The 27,341-nt window shown below is 40.9% G+C and overlaps 1 protein-coding gene across 1 annotated transcript; it reads right to left on the bottom strand.

Moving 5' to 3' along the window:
* Positions 1–1,143: 1,143 nt before the first annotated feature.
* C8H11orf97 (chromosome 8 C11orf97 homolog) lies at positions 1,144–16,053 on the bottom strand. Its single transcript, XM_046015948.1, has 4 exons — positions 15,888–16,053; positions 11,491–11,595; positions 5,473–5,598; positions 1,144–1,229 (listed from the first exon to the last, which is right to left on the bottom strand). The coding sequence occupies exons 1-4, from the start codon at positions 16,051–16,053 to the stop codon at positions 1,225–1,227; spliced, it is 402 nt and encodes a 133-aa protein (XP_045871904.1). The 3' UTR covers positions 1,144–1,224.
* Between the last annotated feature and the right edge of the window lie 11,288 nt (positions 16,054–27,341).

Below are 27,341 nucleotides of genomic sequence, written 5' to 3'. Positions count from 1 at the left end.
ATGGGTGAAGGGGAATGGGAGGTAGAGGCTTCTAGTTATGGAATAAATAAGTAACAGGGTGAAAGGTACAGCATAGAAAATATAGCCAGTGGTGTAACACTGTTGCATGGTGACAGACGGTTAGCTACATTTGTAGTGAGCATAGCACAATATATAGAGTTGTCCAATCACTATTCTGTACACCTGAAACTAATGCAACATTGTGTACCAACTCTACTCCAACCTCCCCACCAAAAAAGTTCTATTTTAATGAATGGGAAGTTGTATGATGTTACCTTAAAAGGAATAATAAATGTATATATTCCACAGAGTGATTTCAAACATGTAAAATAAAATATGCACAGGAAAAAAGAATAAAAAAAATCAATGTGTTATCAGTGGTTATTTCTGGGAATTAAATTTTAGATATTATTCTTTTTACATTTCTTTGTTTTCCAACTTTTCTATACTTGCACATATATTACTTTTGACAAGGGGTAGGAGAGAATTTTTCCCCTCTTCTTTTTAACCTCTTTTTAGCTCCATAGTATTCATAAAATCCTTTTTTAGATCTCCATAAATTTCCTGGCTCCCTACTATTCAGTGGACAGATTCTAGAGAAATGATGAGCTCTACCAAAACTAGCATTGAAATGGTTGTCTCTGAATCAGAGACTTTTCATCCACATTTTTCTTTTACTAATTTATTTGTAAATAAATACATTTATAAATAAACTGTTATTGTTTTAATTAAGTAGGCTCCACACCCAACCTTGAACTCGAACTCACAACCCTGAGAGCAAGAGCTGAATGCTCTACCGACTAAGCCAGCCAGGCACCTCTATTTGTTTTGTTATGTTTTGTTTTTTCAATGGATGAGCATAATTATACTATAGTGAAGGGTTAAGATTTATAATGCTTACCTTCAAGTAAAAACTCAATAAACATGCCTTCATTTTTATCATGTTTCACATATTTAATAAAATAATCTAACTAGAAACCCAGTGTATTTCAAATGTGCCAACTAAAGGTAAGTATAATATTCTTCTTCATTGTTTCCAGGTGCTTAGCAAATTTTGCCACTAGTCTTTCCTTGCCTTGGATTAATTTATAGATCAGAATTAATTACCAACAATAAGAATATACATTTTTTTATACATCTTAAACTGTGAAACAAGCTTGGGTTCTCTGTTTTTCAGACATCAGGTGGAGGAAGTGTCTTCTTGATGGAAAAAACGTATTCATCTTATCCTAGAGTAAAGAAAATAGTGAAAAAATCAGTAAATTTTTACTTTGGTGAAATGCTCTTTAATCCCAATCCCTTTTAATCTAAATTCAACTTAATGTTCCAACAGCACTTCATCTGGTAGAGCAGAATATAAAAGCCACACCCATGTGATCCAGGTAACTAAAGAACCCACTGCTCAGTCTTCCAGACCCACATTGCTCAGAGTACAGTGTCCTGACCAGTAACATTGGCATCACCTGGGAGCTGGTTAGAAATGCAGACCTAGGGGCTCCTGGGTGGCTCAGTCGGTTAAGCATCCAGCTCTTGATTTCAGCTCAGGTCCTGATCTCGTGGGTTGTGAGATCAAGTTCTGTGTCAGACTCCACACTTAGCTTGAGAGTCTCTCTCTCCCGTGCTCTCCGACCTTCCTCCACCTGTATACATGTGTATGTGCACATGCTCTCTCAAATAAGTAAATAGAGCTTAAAAAAAATGCAAAACCCTAGACCCTACCCAACACCTACTGTATCAGAATCTGAATTTTAATAAGATACCATGTCATTTATAGACACATAAAAGCTTGAGAAATACTGGGCTAGACAACTCCTTTAGTTGTTGTATTATATGCCATAGAACAAGGAGATGACAGAAGGAAAGGAATAAAACTTATTAGTATGATGAAGACAGCAGCTGCTTCGCAGTTTCTAAGAGAACATGTTTTAGAACTAAAATTAGATGATTATGATTCTAAATTTTAAATTATTTAAAATTTAAATTTAAATTTAAAATTTAAATTTTAAATAATGTGTCTTAAATGTTGGAAGAGTCATAACTACAATGACCATGCTATTCATGAGAAAGAGAAAAAAAAAGCTCAAGTGAATAGGAAAAAGATGGCCTGAGGACTGGCTGAGTTATCTAAAGGAAGTATATCTTACAGAAGTTCCTGGAACTATGGTAATCTATGGAAAACCTGTCTTTGAAAGAATTGGTTCTAAGGTGTATGTACAATATATGCAACTTTTCACAATTGACACACTAAAATCAATAGGTTCCATTGCTTTTCCCTCTATTGTTTACATTCTGTTTCATTTAGCAGACTCAGGTAGGGAAAGCCTTATACTTCTGGAGAGGGAGAGATTTATGTGGTTCCACAGCAAGACAATTCTGAACGTATAGTAGGCATCCAGCATATGCTTCCTGGTTCATCATTCATTGGTCATTCTCACCACAAGTGACCGCGTACCTGCTGGGCCAGGCACCATGCTACGTTCATGGTGGTTAGTGAAGGAGACACAGTTCATGCTTTCCTGGAGTTTCTGATCATGTATGAATTACTGCTGATCAATGTTGTAAAATTATCTGTGGAATGTGTTCATCTATGATATTTCTGTGCCTCTCATCTACCTTTTTTATTGATATGAGAGAAGTCTAATTCTTCGTTATCAGTCCGATTCATGTAGATTCATCAGTTGTGATTGGTAGAGCAGATGGTTCCTACAGCAAAATGCAGCTGATAACTAACAGATATGAAGCTAGGATATACAACTATAGCAGTTATATATTATAACATGATCACTGTTGGGGCACCTGGGTGGCTCAGTCGGTTAAGTGTCCCGCTCTTGATTTCAGCTCAGGTCATGATCTCAGGGTTGTGAGATCAAGCCCTGTGTCAGCCCCATGCTGTGTGTGGAGTCTGCTTAAAATTCTCTCTCCCCCTCTCCCTAGCCCCCACCACTCACATGCATATGTTCTCTCTCTCAAAAAAAAAAAAGTTTAGAACATGATCACTGTAAGTGCTTGACATGGGCTGTAGACAGAGGCCTGGAGGCCGCTAATAAGGTACTGTGGATGAGTAAAAATGAGTGGGAGCAATGAACAATTATTTTCATCTGGGTGAAAATAATGCAATTATGGTCAAAGTCAAACACACATTTTTTAAAAATCATATGTCCCTTATGTGTTCTAAATACTTTTTTAAATGGGAAAAAAAGTTCTTTGAGTTTAAAAAAAAAAATCATATGTTCCCACCTGACAAATTGGGTCATCTATTGGACTTTAATGTCTTCACATGAAGGTAATTTGTTCTTCAAACCAGTTTTATAATATGGCATTTAGAAAATCATTCATTTTAAATTAAATAGCTTTGGGAGTTTTCTTGGATTGATGGATTTACACACTATAATTAGAACCTGACAAATTGGGTGGAAAGTTGAAATAAACAGCCCCCAATGGGCAAGAGGCCCAGACTTGAGTTGAATCAACCATTACTTCAGGACACTGCTCTCTTTGTGGATTTTGAGTTTAGTCGTCTCCCAGAATCATTCTAACCCCACGTCTCCTCCCTCAGCCCTGGCCTTTGTGTGGGCTTAACTACCCCACCCCCCCCCACTGGTTCCACCCTTGTTGTCCAGTGACTAGAAGTTACTGGAAGTTAAGAGAATCATCTCAGAAGCCAGAGGGACACAGGTTTGTTGTTCTGCCCTCACCACCTCCTAGACACAGGATCTTGAGTAATGTAATGTTTCTGTGCCTCAGTTTCCTCACTGGGAAAATGGAGATTAAAACTCCCATCTTATGTGGTCACGTGAATTACATAGCTACATAAAACACTGACCATTGTGCCCAGCACATGGTAAATGGTGGCTTCTACTACTTTATCATAGACCCCAAATCTCCATACTGGTTCCTTTTTGCTACATGAATCCCTCTGGTAACAAGTTTTATTTTTGTTTTTTTTTTTTTTCCTTTCTTTCACCATGTGACTCAGTCTCTCAGTGACTATATTTTCTCCCTGCTGAATTCAGATCTTAGAGGCTGCCTACCGGGAGACCCTTCTCCTTTGTGCCACTTTTTCTGTGCCCTCACCCCCCTCTAGGTTCAACAGACCCCCAACTCTTGGGCACAGTTTGTCTCATAGAGGCAATCATATCAGTGGTTAAAAGCCACTGGAGACTGGCTGTCTGGGTTCCCATCTCAGAAGTTCCACTCACGGGCTGAGTGGCTCTCAGAGGAGTATTCAGCCTTGCTGTGCCTCCATTTCCTAATCTAAAAAACTGAATTGTACCTGTTTCATGTGATTCTTGTAAAGATTAAAGCAATGGTTATACATGAGGAATCTAGAAAAATAAGCGTGATATAGCATTTGCTATTACAAGTCATTTCTTGGGTGAAATTACCCAACCGTGTCATTTACCCACTTCTCTCTTCTCATCCTAGGGTGATCTTCCAATTGCAGAACTACTTTTAGGATTCATATACCCTGCTTCAGGTCCCTAGGGTATCTGGACACTGCTGGTGTTTCCATGCCAAGACCCCCACGTTCTCCAATTCTACCACCAATTTCCAGGCAGACACTGGTTATGAGAGTGAGGAGTGAGTAATATTTTGTTCCAACCTTTATGTCTGTGAAGACCAGTGAGTTGGGCCCAGCTGGGTGGCCTTTATGTCAAATAGGGAGAAACTCAGGGAGCCAGGCAAAGTAGTTGCCTGATTCTTCCTTAATTCCCTCATCTCCCTTTCCTCATTTCCACCGGGAAGCAAAGATCTGGAAAAAAAGGGGACAGTGCAAGATTCCTCCCCCCACAGGCTGGCTGTGTGCCAGAAAGACTTCCTTGCATAAAATGTAAAGAGTCGAGTGTAACTCAAGAGTATGAACTTCTATTGTATCCATGGGGGAATTTGCCCAGTTTAACTATGAACTGTTTAGGTTCCGTAATGGGGTAGTGTGGCTAAGCCAAAAGTAATTTGGGAGAAGCAAATCAAAACAAGATTGCACTTCAGGGTGCCTGGGTTGCTCTGTCAGTTAAGGCTCTGCCTTCATCTCAGGTCATGATCTCAGGGTCCTGGGATCAAGCCTCCAGTCAAGTTCTCTGCTCAGTGGGGAGTCTGCTTCTCCCTCTCTGTCTCTGCTCTCTCTCAAATAAATAAATAAAATCTTAAAAAAAAAAAAAAGGTGGGGGGTGTGCCTCGGTGGCTCAGTCTTTAAGCATCTGCATTTGGCTCAGGTCATGATCCCAGGGTCCTGGAATCGAGTTCTGCTTTGGTCTGCCTGCTCTGTGGGAAGCCTGCTTCTTCCTATCCCACTCCCCCTGCTTGTGTTCCCTCTCTCGCTGTGTCTCTCTCTGTAAAGAAATAAATAAAATCTTAAAAAAAAAAATGGTTGCATCTTGATTGAAAGCTTGAAATAAAGCATCCACCACTGAGCTGTGAGCTAATCAGCACACTTGGGGCTTTCAGCAGAAGTCAAGAGTATCAGGATCTTACTTCTCAGCCCTCCGTGCCTTGAATAGTACTTGGCTTGCGGCAGCAAACTGTTTCTGCTCGGCGGTCCCAGCTTCAAGCCTCCCACCGGGAGATTCCTTTTAATGCTCCAAATCCCTTCCAGGGCCACTGTCAATATTTTCAGAAGCAAGATGACAATTATTAGCTGGGTTTCTTTTTAATACAACATCTTTTAGAAGTATTTACTCGGTGATTATCTTTGCAGTCATTTGGTTGGAGCTTAATTTTGTTTGGTTAATCAAACAAAAGGTCTTTAGCATTTGTTTCATCTTTTATTCCAGTTCATTCAATTATTCCCATAGGCAGTTAAACCTCTGCAGTGCTATGAGATCACTTAGCTGGCCCCTGAAGACAGAGGTGAAAAGTCAATATAGAAACACATACACCGACACACAAAAGGATTGGAAATAAACTAGTTAATACAGACACTTCATGGGGTCAGCCCTATCTGATTCTGATTTAATTCGTCCAAATACAAATATTTCCAAAGATAATATAGCCCAAAGTTACCACATTAATTTAGCAAATACTTTCAACAATCTTCTAAAAGATTGACCTAGATGCTACTTAATCTCCCCTTGAATGAAAACAACAAGCTCACTTCCAACAAGCTCTATGGAAACACCATAGACTAATACCCCAGACGCAATGTCTACTCATTGATACAAAGCAAATCGTTGTCTTAACTCCTGATGCCATTTAGTAAGTACTGTCTTCATGATCTGATTTGCACCGAAGTGTCCTCCGTGTCTTAAAAGCACTTGAGAGTCAGTCAACAAACCTCTGGTGAAAATCTGTCTTGTGAAACACAGTGACCCAGCTCAAGTAAGGTTATTCAAGTTAGTTAAATATGTTGTTTTTACCACTTCTGAAGCTGCAAATTATAATGCCCAAATAATGTCCACAGATCTGAGGCTGCCTACTGATATCCATGCTAATGTCTCATTCTTCCCTAAAGGATTCCGGACCCTGTAGTGATTAGGGGCACGGTGTTTGGGTTTAGAAAGGATCTGGGTTTCTGTCTTTGCTTCACCAAAGCCAGCAGTATGGCTTTGGATAAGTTACTGAACCCAAGATGTCTCTGTTTCCTCAGCTTTGAAATGGGGATAATATCTAGCTCGAAGAATTATTGCAGGATTTGGATGAAATGGATTTACAGTGCTTTGCACTCAGTAAATGATAGCTATTATTTTTACAAGGACAATGATTTTCCTGTCCCAAGCATGGACTCAGATTCTGTTTCGATGAGCTGATTCACCACGTGCAATGTCAATACTTGCCTCTCCCTCCCCACTCCTGAATGAAGTAGCGGAAGGCAGCTGGCCAGCTCGTTTCTTCCCCCACCCTCAAAGACCTTCAAGGAAGACTCCACAATCTCCTTCTGTCAAAACCTTACAAAGTTTAAGCTGTTCCTTGTATCTAACCCAAATCTTTCCCCACCCTTCCAGCCAGTTTCCTCCTCTTCTATCCTGTCTAGAGACAGGAAAGCACTGCTCTCCAGCCTCTCGATGAGAGACTCTCAGATTTAGGAGTCCACGGATGTTTATGAAATGCCTCCTGGGTATACCTCCCGGTAAGAAACCAAGGAAATGGATTTAGATTTGTTCCACATTGAGAGATGATCTGGCAAATGGAAAACAGTTCGAGTTCAGGAGGCAGAAATATGTAGAAAAACCACATTAAATTAGATAGAAAAATTAAACTAATCTAATCAAGTTTTGTGCTTTCTGATGCAATCTGGAATCCAGGAGTATCTGGAAGTTTACAACTTAATAGAGAAAATACCTCAAATGTAAATGCAGATGCTCAGAAATGGGTGAGAAAAATAAAAGCAAAATGTAGTTATGGATAAGTATTTACTGTACTCAGGGAATAGAGGCTGCTAGAAAAAACAGCGCTACTTTGATTTCATATGATGTTAGGGTGAAGAAGTTACAGGAGGTAATATGTTCCACTGGAGAGAGAACAAATGTCCTTTTGTAGAAACACCTTTTTTTTTTTTTTTTAAGAGAAATCCAACTCCCTCTTGGACATGTGCATTCCAGGAGGAAGAAGAAAGACAAAGAAGGAAGGCCAGCCAGGGAGGCCAGTGTTGGCACACAACCTGAAAAGGAAAGGGTGGCAGGACGAGAGAGAAGCTAAGAGAATGGAATTAAATCCCTTCCGGAAGCTCAGAATCTTCTGTGTAAGCATAGTTTGTGATATGCCCCACCTGGCTGGGGACCTTCATGCGGATGAGTAACAGAATGCGCAGCCAGCCAGGGCAGCGTAACCCAACTCCAGTCCCTGCTGCCATGTGTGAATGACAAGTTGGCTGTCAATCTTTCTTTCTCTGCCTTCTCTCCATCTTCATCCAAGATAATCTAGAAATATAGATTCATTTGTAAAAAGTTCTCATTTTTTAAATGTTGACAACTGGTTCCTTTATTTAAAAAATACAATGCAGAACAAATAAATATATCTATATGTTTGCAAGATGAGCCTGGTATAGGGGTCAACTATTTGGGATCCTGAACCAAACTAAGATACCCCCGACAGCCTAATTAAATACAAGTCATGGTGATCTGGAGTGGGTATGGAGGATGGCTCTGTGGTTTTGGTCTTGGCCATCATTCTATGTCATGCATTTGGATGGGTGATATACAGGAAGGAATAAGTTGAGGAGAGGTATGAGTTTCATTTTGGTCATGTGATCTTGAGTACTTATGGGACATCCAGTAAGGGAAGCTGAGCCTGGACACACAAACTTCAACAGGGACACATCACAGTGAGGTAGTGGTAGAAACAATGGGAATAGCCAAGATGATCCAGGGAGAGCCAGTGGAACAAGATTAGAAGACTATGGGCAACACCATGGTAAACATGAATATTTGGGGATGAGGGTGAGTGAAACAAATTTCTCAAAGGAGAATAAGAAGAAATATCCAGGGAAGAGAAGAATAAGGACATTTCAGTGTCAAGGAATTTGAGGAAAAAACAAGGTTTAAGGAAAGAACCATCAATTATGTCAAGTAGTGCAGAAATCTCAGGCCAGCCGAGGGCAGAACAGGACTATGGGATTTGGTCAAAATACATCACTAGAAACACTATAGTGAGTAAAAAGCAGATGGAATTTGAGATCAGACCTGAGTTTGGAATCTGGTTTTGCCACTTACTTAATGCATAACCTTGGACAGTAGAAACCTCTCAAAATCTCAGTTTACTCATCCGTAAAAAGGGGGGGGAGGGTTGTCATAATACCTATATCATACGGCTTTCATGAGGATTTGTAGTAAGCAAAATAAAGACCCTGTCCTCATGTAGCTTATGTTCTTGTGGGACAGATAATCAATAAAGAATATACAGACACATATGTAACTTTAGGAGGTGGTTTAAAAAAAAGGCAGAAAGAAAAAAGTTGTATAAAAGATTAGAGAGTAATTGAGAGAGTAGGTAGTTTCTACTTTAACCTGGTAGAGAGGTTACTTCTGAGAAGGTGACATTTCAGCTGAAGCTTGAAGGAAGAGGGAAAAAGACAATTGATGATCTAGGGGAAGGGGGAAGGTTCTGAGGTGAAAATGGGTTTGGCATGTTCTAGAACATCAAGGAAAACCATATGGTTAAAGTGAAGTGAGAAAATGTGGGAGCTGAGCTCAGAAAGGTGAGCAGAACATACAAGGGGACTGAAATCTAGCCTAAGAGTCATAAGGAGCCATTGGAGGGTCTTGAACATGGAGGTGGTGACTCATGTTGTAAGACATCCCTTTGTGTTCTCTGCAGAGAATGCACTGTGGGGACAGCAATAGAAGGTGCTAGAAGATGGTACTGCTGAGCTTGGAAGAGATGACGGTGGCTTGGACAAGGCTTCAGTTGGGCAGCTTTGCAATGTATTTCCATTCAGATTCAACAGGATGAGCTGAGGACTGGATATGAAGTGTGAAGATTTGACTTTCAAGTGTTTGGCATAAGCAATGGAGTCAATGGTGATGCCATTTCCTGGGATGAGGAAAAGCTTTGAAGAGTGGTATGGAATAAGAGTTCCGTTCTGGACATGTTCAGTGCAAGAGACCTAGTAGACACACAGGTGGGGAGTTAAACAGGCTTTTGGGATTCGACAGAGAAAGCAGAGGCTAGAGATAGAAATTTTAGAGTCATTAGCACACAGGACTAGATGTGATCACTCAGGGAGTGGATATAGATGGCGAGAAGGGCCTGTAATTGAGCTTTGAAAAGTTTAGAGGTGAGGAGGAGGGAGAGCCAGCAAAGACGATGGGGAGTTGTACCAGCAAAACCAGGAGACTGAACCATGCTGACCTCCAGGCTAAAGGGTTCCCAAAGGGAAGGAGTAAAGAATTGCATCAGAGGATACAGAGAAGTTGAGTTTGATGAGTTTCTGGATTGTAGTAGACTTTCAAGATCATTGGATTTGACCTTCAAGACAAGGTCATTCACCATCTGGAAAAGAACAGTTTCATGGAAAAGAACAAGCTGATGGAAACCAAAGCCTATTTGCAATGGTTGAAGGAATAAACAAGAAGTGGAGACAATGGATCTAGTGTACTTATTTTTAACATCCAGGAAGAGAGGCCAGCGGAGCCATACGAGTCCCTAAAAGTTTTATGCAGAATTCTGCATGTATGTGACAAGCTGTTTTCCCCAGAAAGAGAAGACCCAGCTCTCAGCGTATATGAAGCCCCAGCTCTCAGCATATATTTTAAGGAGTATGTCACAAGAAAATCCTGCAATAGAAAGTTCAGTGGCTCGCCCAGAGCTGCCAATGCCCAGAGAGTAAGCAGGAGGCATGGTACTCCCTCTAGAGGCTGGATTCCTGTTGTAGCCAAGCGGACGGGGCGTCCAGCCATTTTAATTTTTTTTTAAGAACAGAAAAAGAAAAACAAATTAGTAGCTTGTTTTCCGTAAGTAAAGCCCCTTTAAAATTTAACCTTACAGAATCCACTCTCAGCTTTGAAGGATTTTCTATGCTAAAAGAGCACCTCTGTGCGACCTCTGGTGGAGATAATGAGAACGCAGCCCAAGCATTTCCCTTTTACATGAAGGACATTTAAAAAGATTGCTTAGAAAAATGGATTTTTATAATCACTTAGATTATCTCACAATCAAATGCATCCAATAAGAATAATACATCATCTAACTGTTACATAAGTTATAAAATTTTTAAGTGTATAAATGAAAGTAACCCCAGAATAGAATAGCATGAGACTTAAATTTTTTTCTAACCACTAAGGGAATAGTGGCTCAGTCCTTTAAGCCTCTGACTCTTGACTTCAGTCTGGGTCTTGGTTTCAGGGTTGTGAGTTCAAGTCCTGCATTGGGCTCTACAACGTGGAGCCTATTAAAAAAAAAAAGTCTGTGAGGGATTCTGGGCTTTTAGAGCATGTCTTTTCTCAAATGAACTATCAATGCCTAGAGAGATAACCCATAAACTATATGTATATACAGTAAAATCCTTGGATGATTTGACCTATGTAAATGACTTCGATTCTTCTGGGTCAGTGATCTTCAAATCGAGTCCCTGGACCATCAGCCCCAAAACCTACTGGAAACTTGGTAGAAATGCAAATTGCTGACCCCCTACCCAGGAATTACTGAGCTAGGGACTCTAGAGATGGGTACCAGCAGCCTGCTTTGAACAGGTTCCTGGATAATTCTGATGAAATCTAAACTCTGGGAACCACTGTTATTGGTCACACTTACATTGATAAAGATTGAAGATGTTACTGTGCTTTTCTTGGAAAAAAATCTACTTCTCATTAAATAGAAATAACTCCACCAAATATGTGAGACAGCAATGTAGATACTGATACTTAGGCAATTTTTTTTGTAAAAATAAGCTTATTTGGACACAGGCAAAATAAGTATAAAATTAGCTCAAGAATTTCCCAAGGATCCATTTTTCTTTTGATAGCCATGGTTTTGTAATAAATAAAATAATCACCCTATCATTAAATAGGTAATTCCATATTCATTTCACAAATATGCTTCATTTGTCGCAGAAATTACCTGCAGATGGATTTTTAACGTGGCATTCATCTCTTTTAATATAAAGTTCTTCTTCTAGTACTTCCTTAATTCTCTTATGTGGCTCAGAATACAAGAATTTCTTCCCTGCAAAGACATTAATAAAATTGATTATTTATCATAAATATTATGCCAAACTTTCCATTATACCTACATGAATAATTATTTCTTAAAAAGATACATGCATCCATACAAACAGCAGCTGATTCACCCTGCGACTCTATTTTGGAAAGATCCCTTTTTGGTCCTTTTGGGACCTTATACTTTCACATAATTCCTGAACTTTTGTGGTTAAGTTTCAGCACCTGTTTTAGGTGTTAGAAAGAAATATAGGAAGTTTCCTTCCTTAGCTTCAAGAAAACTCAATTATTCAATAAATCCTTATTAAAGACCTACTCAGTGCCAGGCATTGGGCTAGGGGCAGAGGACAAGCAATGAATAAGATAGATGTGCCCATGGAGCTTACAATCCAGCTACATAACACAGGACAACCTCAGTCTTATTTAATCATCATTTTGAGAGGTAAATGTGAGCTGTAGTAGCAAGTTGCTTATGGACATATGACTTTTTCCTAGCCTCTAACCCTGGCCCTGTAGGACATCACTGCTACTCTGGAGGACCGGCTTATTTGTTCTAAGTACTTTAGCACTATCTCGCTCCATCATTGGCCCTTCTGTCCTTTCCCACACCAAAGCCTATGTACATTCTATTTTGTGCCTGAACTGCCTTTTTTTTTTTTTTTTTTTTTTGCCTGGGTAACTTCTACTCAAATTTCAAGTGTAGGCTTAAAGCTCAGTTCTTTGCGGATGCTTTCCCTGACTGTACAATCCTGAAATGTTCCTGGATGCTTTTTTTGCATAGGACTCTCCTCTTTTCTTTCATTTCATTTATTGCAATTTGTAAATGGCTTCATTTGCTTTATATGCCCTAATTTATGTAACTATTATTTGAATATATGTCTTCCTTATCAGACCATAAATACCATAGGGCAGGGATGTTTTCTGATCAGTTAATCCGAGTCCTATGACAGAATCTGGTGAATGCAGCCTTGTGAATGTCAGGGAACCAGTATTTCTAATCTTAATACTCAAAAGCTCAGTGCAAGGAACCATGGAAAACCTAACCCACCCAACATGTTAGCTATTTCAGATGTGATCATTTTTCCCAGACTAACCAATAAAGAACACAGGTGAATAGATTTAACTTGTGTATGGACTGGCCCAAACAGGGTAAGAGACCACTGCCTCTGGTCGTGGTCCTGGGTCACTCCTGGTCATGAAGACTCAAACATGAACAAGATAGAATTGGATATTTTCTGCCTCTCGTTTTTGTTTCCCAAAACTTAGGAGTCATATGAATGTAAGGTGGGGGTTAGCTTTGATCATAAGATAGAAAAGGGTTTAAGAAACATGTCTAAGAAGGAAGAAAATTCTGTAATAGTTCAGTAGAACAGATGAGATCGCCTGCTCTAAGTTCAGTCTCTTGACGAATTTCAGCCCTGCTGCTACAAGAATTTACAGAGGAAATCACTAAAGGTTTTGAGGAACTGAGAAAAATTAGAACAGCAAAGAGCTTAGTATAGGCAAATATTCCCCATTCCAAAAAGGAAAGAAGAAAGGATGGAATTGAGGAAGGGAGGAAGGAAGAAGAAAGAAGGAAAGGAGAGAGAGAGGATGGAAGGCAAGAAAAGTAAGGAGAGAAGAGGGAAAAAAGAAAAAACTTCTACAAACTCTAACATAGCAGCCTATGTTGATCTTCACCAACATTTTGAATGGGTTAGCCAACAGATGGCTTGTGAGTACAGCTAATGAGGAACAGTAATTACTAAGTGTTAAGAACTACTAAGAACAATATTATTCCAGACTAAACTGCTTTCTTTTGTTAAGAGCTGGTAATAACTGCTGTAATTTATTAAATGCTACTATACATATATTATTAGCATATTACTTTATTATTTCTCTTTCTCAAAATGACTGTATGGGCAGGTATAATTATTCCTGTTCTATAGCTGAGCAAGTAACTCTCAGAAATCACAAAACTATTCATACAAATTAAAATCCATGCCTACCTAACTCTCCCCAACCCGAGTTCCTAAACTAGCCAGATTAGGAAGGTGTTGTAGCCACACTGTAGCTGCATCTCAGCAAGGCATTTGATAAAGTGTATTTGTGGGAGGCAGAATGCCCACGCTGAGGATACTGAATGACAGATCAGGGACTTCCAGAGACAATCCTCAGAACTGTTGGAACTACCACCTAGTTTGCTAATTTGGATATAGGGAAGAACTGCCTACCCACTGATTGTGAGAATGGCACAGACTTGCTGAATGGCAAACTCAGGAGTCAAAGGGCTGCTTCTATACCTGGGACGAAGTGCGAAAATTCATAGAATGGTACTGATGGGGATAAATATAATGATTTGTATTTAGGATAAAACAAATTTACCACATAAATAAGAGGGAAAGCCTGGATCAAATGTTTTCAGTTGGACAACAGGGGAAAGAGAAACTAAGGATGACATAGACTGCTTTTGTTATATGTATTTATAATACAGTGTGCCTGCCAAAACAGCTCATTGATTCTGGGTCCATTTAATAGAAGTAGAAATTTCAGATCAAGGGAGGTTATAGTCCCAGCACGCTATCCTAAACTGATCACACCTAGAATACTGGATTCAGTGATTTAATAAACTGGAGAATGTTGGAAGAGGTTAGCCAGCATGGGGAGAGTGCTACAAAGTATTTTAAAAATGACCCTGAAGGCTATGAAAAATTCGGTGGCTGTTCAAATAGCCACCTTCATATAATTTAAGGATGTTTTACTGAGAAGGGACCACATTTCGTCTGTGTATATTTCAGGTCATATCTGATTAGGGAGTAGAAGCTACAGAGAGGCAGAAGACTCTCCCACAAAACATTTGACCATCGAATGGGTACTTCATGTGGGTGTGAACAGCTTGGCTCTACTCAGGCTGAGGCCAGAGAAGGAGGTTCTCTGGGGGGATGAGGCACCAGTGCTTTATGCCCCAAACCTGGCTTTCTGAGGTCCTCAAAGTTTAGACACATGCCTTAATTCATCACTTACTACTCTGCAACTAGCCCAATGCCTGACATGCAGTGAGGACTAAGTATTTGCTAAATTGACAACTGAATGATCAAACCCACCTTTAGGACTCCACAGGATTAAAGAACCTCTCATTTCCAGCATCTTTAATGGGAAAATTCCCAGACAAAATTTGAAGTCAGAGTAAGGATGCCCTTAAATATACTGAATATGTAAATATACTGGATTTCCTTGTTCTAGCTAAGGCCTCTGCTATGCTGTTGGCAACCAAAGGAATGAGGAGGTATCCTGGTCATATTGGGACCAGATGCTGAGGGAGAAGACCCTTTCTCTAGGAGACACTGGTTCTGCGGCTCTTTAATGAGGTGTCCCGGGAGCAGGGTGTGTGGCCCCCTGAGGCAGAGGAACTGAGCCACTTCAGCCCCCTCCCTTCTGGGGTCTGCCGAGCTCCTGCTGCAAGCTGAGGCGGGTCTCTGGAGAGGCAATCAAGAAAGGCCAGAAACTGCTGGCATTCCTCTTTGTCCTACTTATTACTTTCCCCATCATCATTCCTTAGCCCTTCCTGAAAACCCGCAGAGCACAGGAGACTGTGAAATATAAATTCATGGCACAGTATGGCTGGCACCAAGGCCTGGAGCCGCTCAAGCTTCTGCCCTCTTGGTTGTGACTCTGGACCAAAACTGCCTTCACTCACTGGACCAAAACTGCCTTCACTCACTTGACCATCGTTTGTGTGTTTGGCAGTAAGGAAACCATGTGTTAACATGTGGCCGGTAACTGTGAGATTCTACAGGCATCAGGTATCATAACTGATGAACTGAGAGTCCCAGACAGGTGAGGTGAGCGTTTTAAGTACTTCTCCAGCACTGACTGAGTCCCTGGAGGCAAGTCATTTCCACTAGCCTCGACCTCAGTTTCCTGGTCTGTAAAATGAAGGAACTGGCAAAAAAGATCCACGTGTTTCTCTCTCTCTGTGTATGTATATATATATATATGCATATATATATATGCATATTACAAACGTTTATACATTTTATATTTTATATATATGAATTTCAAATTTTATATAGTACAGATATTTATAACTACACTCACACGTTTTTCTTTCAATCCCCTCCAGGCCGATGCCACTCTATCAGGCTGGAGGCCTACCTGGGCTCAGGTAGCCTTTTGCGAAGGTGCGAACAGCAGCTCCGACACCTGCCTCCAAGCCCTTCAGCCGGTCTCACTCCGGATGGCCCCTCCCGGTTCCCCTTTCCCGCGTTCCACGCGCCCCGCGTTCCCGCGCGCAGAGGGCGCGAGCAGAAGGGAACTCACACTGTCCGCAGGGGTGCTGGGGGCTGCCCCCGCCGCCGCAGCCGCCGCCGCCCGGCTCCACGCGCGCCCCGCGCCCCGTCCCCGCGGGCTGCAGAGGCTGCTCCCCGTCGCAGACCGCCTCCGGCGCTGCCACCGCGGTCACCACCGCCGCTTCCTCCCGCCTCATGCCGCGGAGGCCTTGCTCGAAGTCGGGGGCCCTTGCTCAAAGCCCGGGCCCGCTGGCCTTCTCTGCTCCGCCGCCGGCTGCCTGGGAACGCCCGGCGTCGCCGGTTGCCATAGCGACCGCGGATCCTCGCTTCCCCAGACGCTCTCCGCTCGCCTCCCCCAGGGGCCCCGCGCGCCCAGGACCGCGGTGAAGTTACGGGGCTGCCATCACCTCCCGACCAACACAGCCAGATCTCACGGTTGTTTCTCACCCCAGCGTCGCAGGAGTAGTTTCCTATTACCGGGCAGGGAAACCGAGATTCCGAAAAGCTAAGGAGATTACCCGAGGTCGCAGGGCCCAAGAACAGCTCGCCACCCCTCACAGGTAGGGGTGGGTAGGGCAGGCACCAGACAGGTGAGCTCAAGGTGAGGTCGCCAGTTCCACACAGCGCGGCGCTGGTGCCCGCTCCCTGCTACTCACAACGTGATCAAATACATGAATGCAGAGGTCCCGAACTTTTGGATTACGTTGTTTTTAAACAACTCTTATTTTCAAGCCCTTTTGTATTCACGAGCTATTTCAATCTATATATAATGACTAATTTTACAGAGGAGAAAAGTCAAATTCAGAAAAGTTTGATTTGAGTAGCAAGTGGGAAAATCTAGAGCTTTAGTTGGAGCACAACGTTGCTGTTTTGTTTTTGCCATCATTACAAAGTAAATTAGGGCGTGTTATTAATTTACTGAAGGCTAAGTGTGCATTATTTTACAGAGTCATAGTTCTACAAACTCGTAACCAAATACAGGGGACCCTATCTGCCTCCATTTCATCCCAGAAGCAACCAATTTCACCCCAAGAGGGTGAAATTCACTGCCATGTAATGAAATGCTTACTTTGTTGTTTTATGTTTTTCAGTCTTAGGTATCATATGTTGATTTCCTACTTTGAAAGATAAGGATTTAGCTCTCCTTCATTATCCACACCTCACGTGTATTTACTGCCCCCTTAAACTCCTAATATAAATATTACTACCACTATGTGAACTCTAGTCATAGCGGAGCTATGTAATATCCTATGGTCACTTTTCCTTTCTGCATAACCTTTTAACTTTCTGGAGTTAATAACTGTCTGGGTTTTTAATTTGCGTGTCTTTTAATGTCCTTATCACTAATGAATTTCCAAACCCTTCCTCCTTGCTTATATGTCTCTCTTCCTTATATTCCTATCTTATATGTCTATTAATACATTCAAAAACAGGAGAAATTCTGCCAATTCTTTCTTTTTTTAGAAATTCCTGGGCTGGCATGCTTGGGTGGCTCAGTTCCAGCGGTTAAGCGTGGGACTCCTGGTTTCAGCTCATGTCATGATCTCAGGGTGGTCAGATTGAGTCCCCCAAGGGGCTCTGCACTCATGGCCGAGTCTGCTTCAGATTCTCTCTCCCTCTCCCTCTGCCCCTCCAGCCTGTGCATTCTCTCGCATGTGCCCTCGCTTAAATAAATTTAAAGGAAATAGAAAACAACGAACAAACAAAAAACTTGCTGGGCTGGTTGCTCTCTAGACCTGTGGTTGCACAGCTGTTGTCTAGGGATTATTTCCCTCTGCAACCATGGCTGTCTCATGCATGGGATCCCTAGATTTGTGTATCCATTTTTTTCTCTTTCTTGGTATACTCAAATTTTTGGTGAAGTCTAGCCCCATTGACAAATGGTATAAGGGAGTGTCTTTATTTTACTCTCTACTAACGTGGAAGTTGGGCTGGGTAAACAACTTAAGATTGGAAATTATTTTTCCTTAGAATTTTAAGATCATTGTACCACTGTCTTTGGGCATCCAGTGTTGCCCTAGAGAATTGTGCTGCCATTCCAGTCCTTGCCCCTGGTTCAGGCCTCTTTTTTTTTTTTTTTTCTTTCTTTCTTTCTAGAAAGGTGGAGGATCATCTCTTTGTCCTCATTGTTCTCAAATTTCCTGAGGATATATCTCAATATGCATAAGTTTTTCATACATTTTGCTGAACACTCAACAGATCATTCCAAGCTAGAAATTCATATCCTTTAGTTTAGAGAATTGCCTTGAATTATTTTATTGTAATTTCTTTGTTTTCTCTGTTCTTTCTGGAACTCCTGTTATTTGTATGTTAGAGTTTGGTTTGTCCTATAATATTCTGACCTATTTTTCCTATCTTATGTCTATTTTGACACTATTTTCTAGGAGAATTCCTCAATATTATTTTCTAAATTCTATTTTTCACTTCTATCACATTTTTAGTTTCTCAAAGCTCTCTGAATATTCCTTTCTATAAAACATATTGGCCTTGTATCATGGGTACAATATCTTATGTCCCTGAAGGATGTATTTCATTTCCAATCTTCTTTTCTCCTTATACAACTGCTGCTTCTGCCAAATTGCCTATTCCTGTTTGTTTTGGTCTCAGTAGCTTTCCTCAATCTTCAGGGGCTCCTTGACAGTCTTGCCTTATGTAGCAATGGAAAATATGAATCTGTGTATATGGTGGGGGTTATTAACTGGGGGTTTTGCTGATGGGTGATCCGCTATATATTCGGTTATGGAATCCCTGATGTCAGTATTATAAGTTCTTACCTCTTGAACTGCTCTGATTCTCCATGGAGTGAATCTTCTAGTCTCCCTGCTGGAGAGTGTCAATCTGGTGTCAGTGCCCTGGGAAGTGAGTGGGAGAGGTCAACTCAGGGTTCAACATGAAGGAGTAAATATTCATGAAATCCCCCTGTTCGGTATGGTGGTCCTGCCCTCAACTGTGCTTTGTACCTTCCAGTCTAGAGGACCTCTCTTTGGCTTCCTCCTAGAGAATTACTCCCAATCTTCCACTGGGGTGGGATTCTGTTATCTAGCTGCTCAGAATGGGGAAATTGGGGGTCTAACTGCTTTTTTAAAATTGGGTAAATACACATAAAATTTGACCATTTATAAGCAGACAATTCAATGGCATTAAGCATACTCACAGTGCTATATGGCCATTACCACTCTCCATTTCTAGAACTTTTTCATTATCCCAAATAGAAAATCTGTACCCATCAAACAATAATTCCCAATTTCCTCCTCTCCTAATCTCTGATAATAACCTCTATTCTAGTTCCTGTCTATGAATTTGACTGCTTTAGGTTCCTCATATAAGTGGAATCACTTATATGAGTATTATACTAGTATAATAGTATTTATATATATATATATACTAGTATAATAGTATTATATATATCATATATATAATATATATATATACTAGTATGATAGTATAATAGTACTAGTATTTTACATTTTGTGTCTGGCTTATTTCATTTAGCTAGTATAGTATTAGTATAGTATAGTATAGTATTACTAGTATAATAGTATTATATATATATATAATATATTTATATATATTATATATATACATATATATATGTATATATATATATACTAGTATAATAGTATAATATATATATATATTATAGTATAATAGTATATAGTACTAGTATTTTAGTATAATAGTATAATAGTACTAGTATTTTACGTTTTGTGTCTGGCTTATTTCATTTAGCATAATTTTTTAGGATTTATTTATTTATTTGAGAAAGAGAGGGAGAGAGAGAGAGATTGGGGAAGGGGCAGAGGGAGAGAATCTTTCAAGCAAACTGCCCCCTGAGCACAAAACTAGACATGGAGCTCGATCCGACAACCCATGAGATCATGACCTGAGCCAAAACCAAGATCTGATGCCTAACAGACGGGGCCACCCAGGCACTCCACTTAGCATAATGTTTTTAAAGTTCAGCTACGTTATAGCACATAAGAACTGCATTCTTTTTTAATGTTGAATAGTATTCCATTGTATGGATATACCACTTTTCTTATTCATCTGTTGATGGATGTTTGGGTTGTTTCCACCTTTGCCAGGTTCCAATAATGCCGCAATGAGCACTGACATACAAGTTATCTATTTGTGTTTCTGCTTTCAATTCTTTTGAGTTCATATTTAAAAATGGAATTGCTAGAGGGGAGTCAAGATGGCGGGGAAGTAGGAGGAGGCACCATTTCAACCTGTACCCTAAAGTGAGCTGATTACCTACCAAAGAACTCCGACCACCCATGAAATCAGCCTGAGATCAGAATTATACACGTCTGGATTTCTACAGGAGCAGAAGACGCCAGTGGCAGGTAAAGCAGACTGGGAACATCGGACTGATATCAGAAGATAAACAAAAGGGGGAGGGAGCCACCAGAGGTGACCGATCGGAAAGTAACACCCCAACACGAGAGTGCTCTACGTCTGGGGACCAGCATTAACTTGGAGTCTGGTTGAAAGCACTCAAAAAACAAACAGCAAAGGATCGTGGGGGGTAATAGTGGGAACCTGGGCAGTTAGGGTCAGGGACCTAAGTCCCCGGACCCAGGACAGCCTCCCTGGCACGGAGCCAGAGAGAGTGTGGCGGAGAAATCAGGTCTCTGTCCCTGAGCCGCCAGTGCACCTGAATGCCATCGCGCCCGAGAAGGAGTGGGGTCTGGCTCCTGTGAGGGGCTGGGAGCCTGGCCAGACGGCAATCCTGAAACGTGTGCGTCCCACACCCTCCCTTGGGATAGGTGCTCATAGGCGCTAGCCTGGAGCTCTGGCAGCTGGAAAAACCAGACATTCCCAGCCCGGGACAGTGGGAAAATCTCAGTGTGCGATCTCTGCTCGGAACCTCTCTGGCGGTCTGGAGCTGCCTAGACAGCCACCACTGCCCTGGTTTTGGGTACAACGAGGAGCTCCTGCATCCCCAGGGACAGTGACTCAGAACCGACTCTGCCAGCAGCTTTTGCAAAACAGTCTGAGGCTTCTCTCTGAGAGGGAGGTTGGGGTGCTGTTTGCTCTCCTCTAAACCTCCAAAAACCATCAAAAGCTGTTAAGGCAAGAGAAAGCAGATGAAAGAACATAAAAACCCCCAGAGAACAAAAGGCTGAAAAAAACAGTTTCCTGAAAAAAAAAAAAAAAAAGAGCTCACCCCCTTGAGGGGAGCAGGAGGACCTACCTCAGGGAACATCATTGTCTGAAAACCCACGTGGCAGGCCCCTCCCCCAGAAAACCAACCAGGAAGGAAGAAAAAAAAAAAAAAGACTACAAGAGAACAACCACCACTACTTCATAAATACCACTTTTATTTTTAACTCTTTACCAATATTCTGGTTCTTTTTTTTTATACATATAGATAATTTTTTAACCTATTTACCATCACACTGAGATGTCCAGTACATCAAATTCTTTAATAACCTTCTAACCTGAACTTTTTGATACATACACCCGTGTTTTTCTTTTGTTTTTCTATTTTTTTAATTCTTTTTTAATTTTAACTTAGTTTACTCTAGTTTATTCCTTTTTAATTTTTATTTTCTACTATACATATAGAGTTAAACTTCAAGGTAATCCCCTTTCCCCAATCAATGCTACCCCTATAGGCAAACCAGTTTCTAATCCCCCTGTAACTTAGGAAAGTTGAGTCCCTTAACAAAAACATCAAGATACCTTCAGGAAGAATCAAAATAACCTTCCTCACCCACACTGAAAATCTATAACCATTCTCCCAATTTTTCCTTCTGTCAGTGTTTCTGTGAATTTGTGTTTGTCCTGATAATATATAAACCTTATATTTGGGGTTCTTTCTGATGAGGTTCTTCCCTTTTTTTTTGCTTATATATACATATTTTTTTCTCTTTTTTTCCTTTTTTCTTTCCCCTTTTTTTTTCTTTCTTCTTCTCTATTTCTTTTTCTTTTCTTTTTTCTCTCATTTGGGTTGGGAATCCTGATTGCACAGAAGCATTCCAGGGTGCACATTGACTGCACCACAATCGATAAGTCCAGCTGCATCTGTTCAGTCATCTCTTTCCAAAATGACTAGGAGGAGGAATACCCAACAGAAGAAAAATACAGAGGATGGGTCTTCTGCAACAGAGCTAATGGCTATCGACATAGACAATATGTCAGAAAAGGAATTCAGACTAACAATTATCCAGGCAATAGCTAGGTTGGAGAAAGCCATGGATGACCAAAGAGAATTGATTAGGGCAGAACTGAAAGCCACCAGGGATGATGTTCACAATGTTAGGGCAGAACTGAAAGCCACCAGGGATGATGTTCAAAATGCTCTCAATGAGTTCCAATCCAATCTAAATTCTCTAAAAGCTAGGGTAACTGAGACAGAAGATAGAATTAGTGATCTGGAGGACAAACAGATAGAGAGAAAGGATCAGGAGGAAGCCTGGAACAAACAGCTCAGAAGCCACGAAAACAGAATCAGGGAAATAAACGATGCCATGAAACGTTCCAACGTCAGAATTATTGGAATCCCTGAAGGGGAGGAAAAAGAAAGAAGTCTAGAAGATATAGTGGAAGAAGTTGTCTATGAAAATTTTCCCAATCTCACGAATGGAAACAACGTTCATGTACTAGAGGCAGAGAGATTTCCTCCCAAGATTTTAGATTCTCGAAACTCCTCACGGCACCTTATCGTTAGAATGGGGAATTATGTTTCAAGAGAGACCCTCTTAAAAGCAGCTAGGACAAAGAAGCTTCTTACATACAGAGGAAAGCCCATTAGAATAACGTCAGACCTATCCACAGAGACCTGGAAAGCCAGGAAGGGCTGGCAAAATATATTCAGAGTACTAAATGAGAAGAACATGCAACCAAGAATACTCTATCCAGCAAGACTGACATTTAAAATGGATGGAGAGATAAAGAGTTTCCAAGACCGCCAAGGCTTAAAAGACTATGCAACCACCAAGCCGACACTGCAGGAAATATTAAGGGGGGTCCTAAAAGAGAGAAAAAATCCTAAGAATATCATTGAACAGAAATATAGAAACAATCTATAGACAGAAAGACTTCAAAGGCAACACGATGTCAATAAAAACCTATCTCTCAATAATCACTCTCCATGTGAATGGCCTAAATGCGCCCATAAAATGACACAGGGTTGCAGATTGGATAAAACGACAGGACCCATCCATATGCTGTCTACAAGAGACCCATTTTGAACCTAAGGATACACCCAGACTGAAAGTGAAGGGATGGAGAAGCATCTTTCATGCCAATGGGCCTCAAAAGAAGGCCGGAGTAGCGATTCTCATATCAGATAAATTAGATTTTAAACTAAAGACTGTAGTCAGAGATACAGAAGGACACTACATAATTCTTAAAGGGACTATCCGCCAAGATGATCTAACAATTGAGAATATCTATGCCCCCAATAATAGTAGGAGATGTTAATACGCCTCTCTCAGAAATAGACAGATCATCGAAGCAGAAAATTAATAAAGAAATAAGAGCATTGAATGAAACATTGGACCAGATGGACCTCATCGACATATACAGAACATTCCACCCTAAAACAACAGAATACTCATTCTTCTCAAGTGCACATGGAACCTTCTCCAGAATAGACCACATACTGGGTCACAAAGCAGGACTCAACCAATACTAAAAGACTGACATTATTCCCTGCATATTCTCCGATCACAATGCTTTGAAACTGGAACTCAATCACAAGGAAAAGTTCAGAAGGAACTCAAACACCTGGAAGCTAAAGACCACCTTGCTTAAGAATGCTTGGATCAACCAGGAGATCAAAGACGAACTTAAACAATTCATGGAAACCAATGAGAATGAAGACACCTCGGTCCAAAACCTATGGGATACAGCAAAGGCGGTTCTAAGGGGGAAATACATAGCCATCCAAGCCTCCCTCAAAAACATTGAAAAATCCAGAATACACCAGCTGTCTCTACACTTAAAGAACTGGAGAATCAACAACAAATCCAACCAACTCCACATGCAAGAAGGGAAATAATCAAGATTAGAGCAGAGATCAATGAGGTATACAGTAGAACGTATCAATGAAACTAGAAGCTGGTTTTTTGAAAGAATCAATAAGATCGATAAACCATTGGCCACACTAATCCAAAAGAAAAGAGAGAAAGCCCAAATTAATAAAATTATGAATGAAAAGGGAGAGATCACAACTAACACCAAGGAAATAGAAACAATCAGCAGAAATTATTACCAACAGTTATATGCCAATAAGCTAAGCAACCTAGATGAAATGGATGCATTCCTGGAAAGCTACAAACTCCCAAAATTGAACCAGGAAGAAATTGACAACCTGAATAGACCGATATCTCGTAATGAGATTGAAGCAGTGATCAAAAACCTCCCAAAAAACAGGAGCCCAGGACCTGACGGATTCCCTGGGGAATTCTACCTAACTTTCAAAGAAGAAATCACACCAATTCTCCTGAAGCTGTTCCAAAACATTGAAGCAGAAGGAAAACTTCCAGACTCTTTTTATGAAGCCAGCATTACCCTGATCCCCAAACCAGGCAAAGACCCTACCAAAAAGGAGAATTTCAGACCAATCTCACTGATGAATATGGATGCAAAGATTCTCAACAAGATCCTAGCAAACAGGATCCAGCAGCACATTAAAAAGATTATCCACCATGACCAGGTGGGATTCATCCCTGGGTTGCAAGGTTGGTTCAACATTCGCAAATCAATCAATGTGATAGAACAAATCAATAAGAGAAGAGAGAAGAACCACATGGTCCTCTCAATTGATGCAGAAAAAGCATTTGACAAAATCCAGCATCCGTTCCTGATGAAAACGCTTCAAAGTATAGGGATAGAGGGAACATTCCTGAACTTCATAAAATCTATCTATGAAAGACCCACAGCAAATATCATCCTCAATGGGAAAAAGCTTGCAGCCTTCCTGTTGAGATCAGGAACACGACAAGGATGCCCACTCTCACCACTCTTGTTCAACATAGTATTAGAAGTTCTAGCAACGGCAATCAGACAACAAAGAGAAATAAAAGGTATCCAAATTGGCAAGGAAGAAGTCAAACTCTTTCTCTTCGCAGATGACATGATTCTTTATATGGAAAACCCCAAAGACTCCACCCCCAAACTACTAGAACTCATACAGCAATTCAGTAACGTGGCAGGATACAAAGTCAATGTACAGAAATCAGTGGCTTTCTTATACACTAAGAATGAAAACACAGAAAGGGAAATTAAAGAATCGATTCCATTTACTATAGCACCAAGAACCATAAGATACCTGGGAATAAACCTAACCAAAGAGGTAAAGGATCTGTACTCGAGGAACTACAGAACACTCATGAAAGAAATTGAAGAAGACACAAAAAGATGGAAGACTGTTCCATGCTCTTGGATTGGAAGAATAAACATTGTTAAAATGTCTATACTGCCTAGAGCAATCTATACTTTTAATGCCATTCCGATCAAAATTCCACCAGTATTTTTCAAAAAGTGGAGCAAATAATCCTAAAATTTGTATGGAGCCAGAAGAGACCCCGAATTGCTAAGGAAATGTTGAAAAACAAAAACAAAACTGGCGGCATCACGTTACCCCGATTTCAAGCTTTACTACAAAGCTGTGATCACCAAGACAGCATGGTACTGGCATAAAAACAGACACATAGACCAGTGGAATAGAGTGGAGAGCCCAGATATGGACCCTCAACTCTATGGTGAAATAATCTTCGACAAAACAGGAAAAAATATTCAATGGAAAAAAGACAGTCTTTTCAATAAATGGTGCTGGGAAAACTGGACAGCGATATGTAGAAGAATGAAACTTGACCATTCTCTTACACTGTACACAAAGATAAACTCGAAATGGATAAAAGACCTCAACGTGAGACAGGAATCTATCAGTATCCTAGAGGAGAACATAGGCAGTAACCTCTTTGATATCAGCCACAGCAACTTCTTTCAAGATATGTCTCCAAAGGCCAAGGAAACAAAAGTGAAAATGAACTTTGGGGACTTCATCAAGATCAAAAGTTTCTGCACAGCAAAGGAAACAGTCAACAAAACAAAAAGGCAACCCACGGAATGGGAGAAGATATTTGCAAATGACAGTACAGACAAAAGGTTGATATCCAGGATCTATAAAGAACTTCTCAAACTCAACACACACAAAACAGATAATCATCGAAAAATGGGCAGAAGATATGAACAGACACTTCTCCAACGAAGACATACAAATGGCTATCAGACACATGAAAAAATGTTCATCATCACTAGCCATCAGGGAGATTCAAATTAAAACAACATTGAGATACCACCTGACACCAGTTAGAATGGCCAAAATTAGCAAGACAGGAAACAACGTGTGTTGGAGAGGATGTGGAGAAAGGGGAACCCTCTTACACTGTTGGTGGGAATGCAACTTAGTGCAGCCACTTTGGAGAACAGTGTGGAGACTCCTGAAGAAATTAATAGAGCTTCCCTAGGACCCTGCAATTGCACTGCTGGGTATTTACCCCAAAGATACAGATGTAGTGAAAAGAAGGGCCATCTGTACCCCAATGTTTATTGCAGCAATGGCTACGGTCGCCAAACTGTGGAAAGAACCAAGATGCTCTTCAACGGATGAATGGATAAGGAAGATGTGGTCCATATACACGATGGAGTATTATGCCTCCATCAGAAAGGATGAATACCCAACTTTTGTAGCAACATGGATGGGACTGGAAGAAATTATGCTGAGCGAAATAAGTCAAGCAGAGAGAGTCAAGTATCATATGGTCTCACTTATTTGTGGAGCATAACAAATAACATGGAGGACATGGGGAGATGGAGAGGAAAAGGAGTTGAGGGAAACTGGAAAGGGAGATGAACCATGAGAGACTATGGACTCTGATAAACAACCAGAGGGTTTTCAAGGGGCGGGGTAGGGGTGTTGGGAGGTTGAGGAACCAGGTGGGTAATAGGGAGGGCACGTACCGCATGGAGCACTGGGTGTGATGCCAAAACAATGAACACTGTTATGCTCTAAATAAACAAATAAATGAAGAAGAAAAATTAAAAAAAAAAAAAGAAGAGGAAGAAGACATCCAGATGGCCAACAGACACATGAAAAAGTGCTCCACATCACTCGGCATCAAAGAAATACAAATCAAAACCACAATGAGATATCACCTCACACCAGTCAGAATGGCTAAAATTGACAAGTCAGGAAATGACAAATGCTGGCGAGGATGCGGAGAAAGGGGAACCCTCCTACACTGTTGGTGGGAATGCAAGCTGGTGCAACCACTCTGGAAAACAGCACAGAGGTTCCTCAAAAAGTCAAAAATAGAGCTACCTTATGACACAGCCATTGCACTCCTGGGTATTTACCCTAAAGATACAAATGTAGTGATCCGAAGGGGCACGTGCACCTGAATGTTTATAGCAGCAATGTCCACAATAGCCAAACTATGGAAAGAACCTAGATGTCCATCAACAGATG

The sequence above is a fragment of the Meles meles genome, chromosome 8 (assembly GCF_922984935.1).
Source record: "Meles meles chromosome 8, mMelMel3.1 paternal haplotype, whole genome shotgun sequence".
Taxonomy (NCBI): Eukaryota; Metazoa; Chordata; class Mammalia; order Carnivora; family Mustelidae; genus Meles; species Meles meles.
The sequence above is the reverse complement of the archived record's forward strand: the minus strand, read 5'-3'. Positions and strand labels throughout refer to the sequence as shown.

What these genes read in the sequence shown, in the direction of transcription:
- C8H11orf97 (XM_046015948.1), bottom strand. Translation starts at nt 16,053, where the DNA reads ATGAGGCGGGAGGAAGCGGCGGTGGTGACCGCGGTGGCAGCGCCGGAG. An exon ending in CCAGCACCCCTGCGGACAGT is followed by an intron (nt 11,596 to 15,887) that starts GTGAGTTCCCTT and finishes ATGTCTTTGCAG; the next exon opens with GGAAGAAATTCTTGTATTCT. An exon ending in CGTTAAAAATCCATCTGCAG is followed by an intron (nt 5,599 to 11,490) that starts GTAATTTCTGCG and finishes AAATATTGACAG; the next exon opens with TGGCCCTGGAAGGGATTTGG.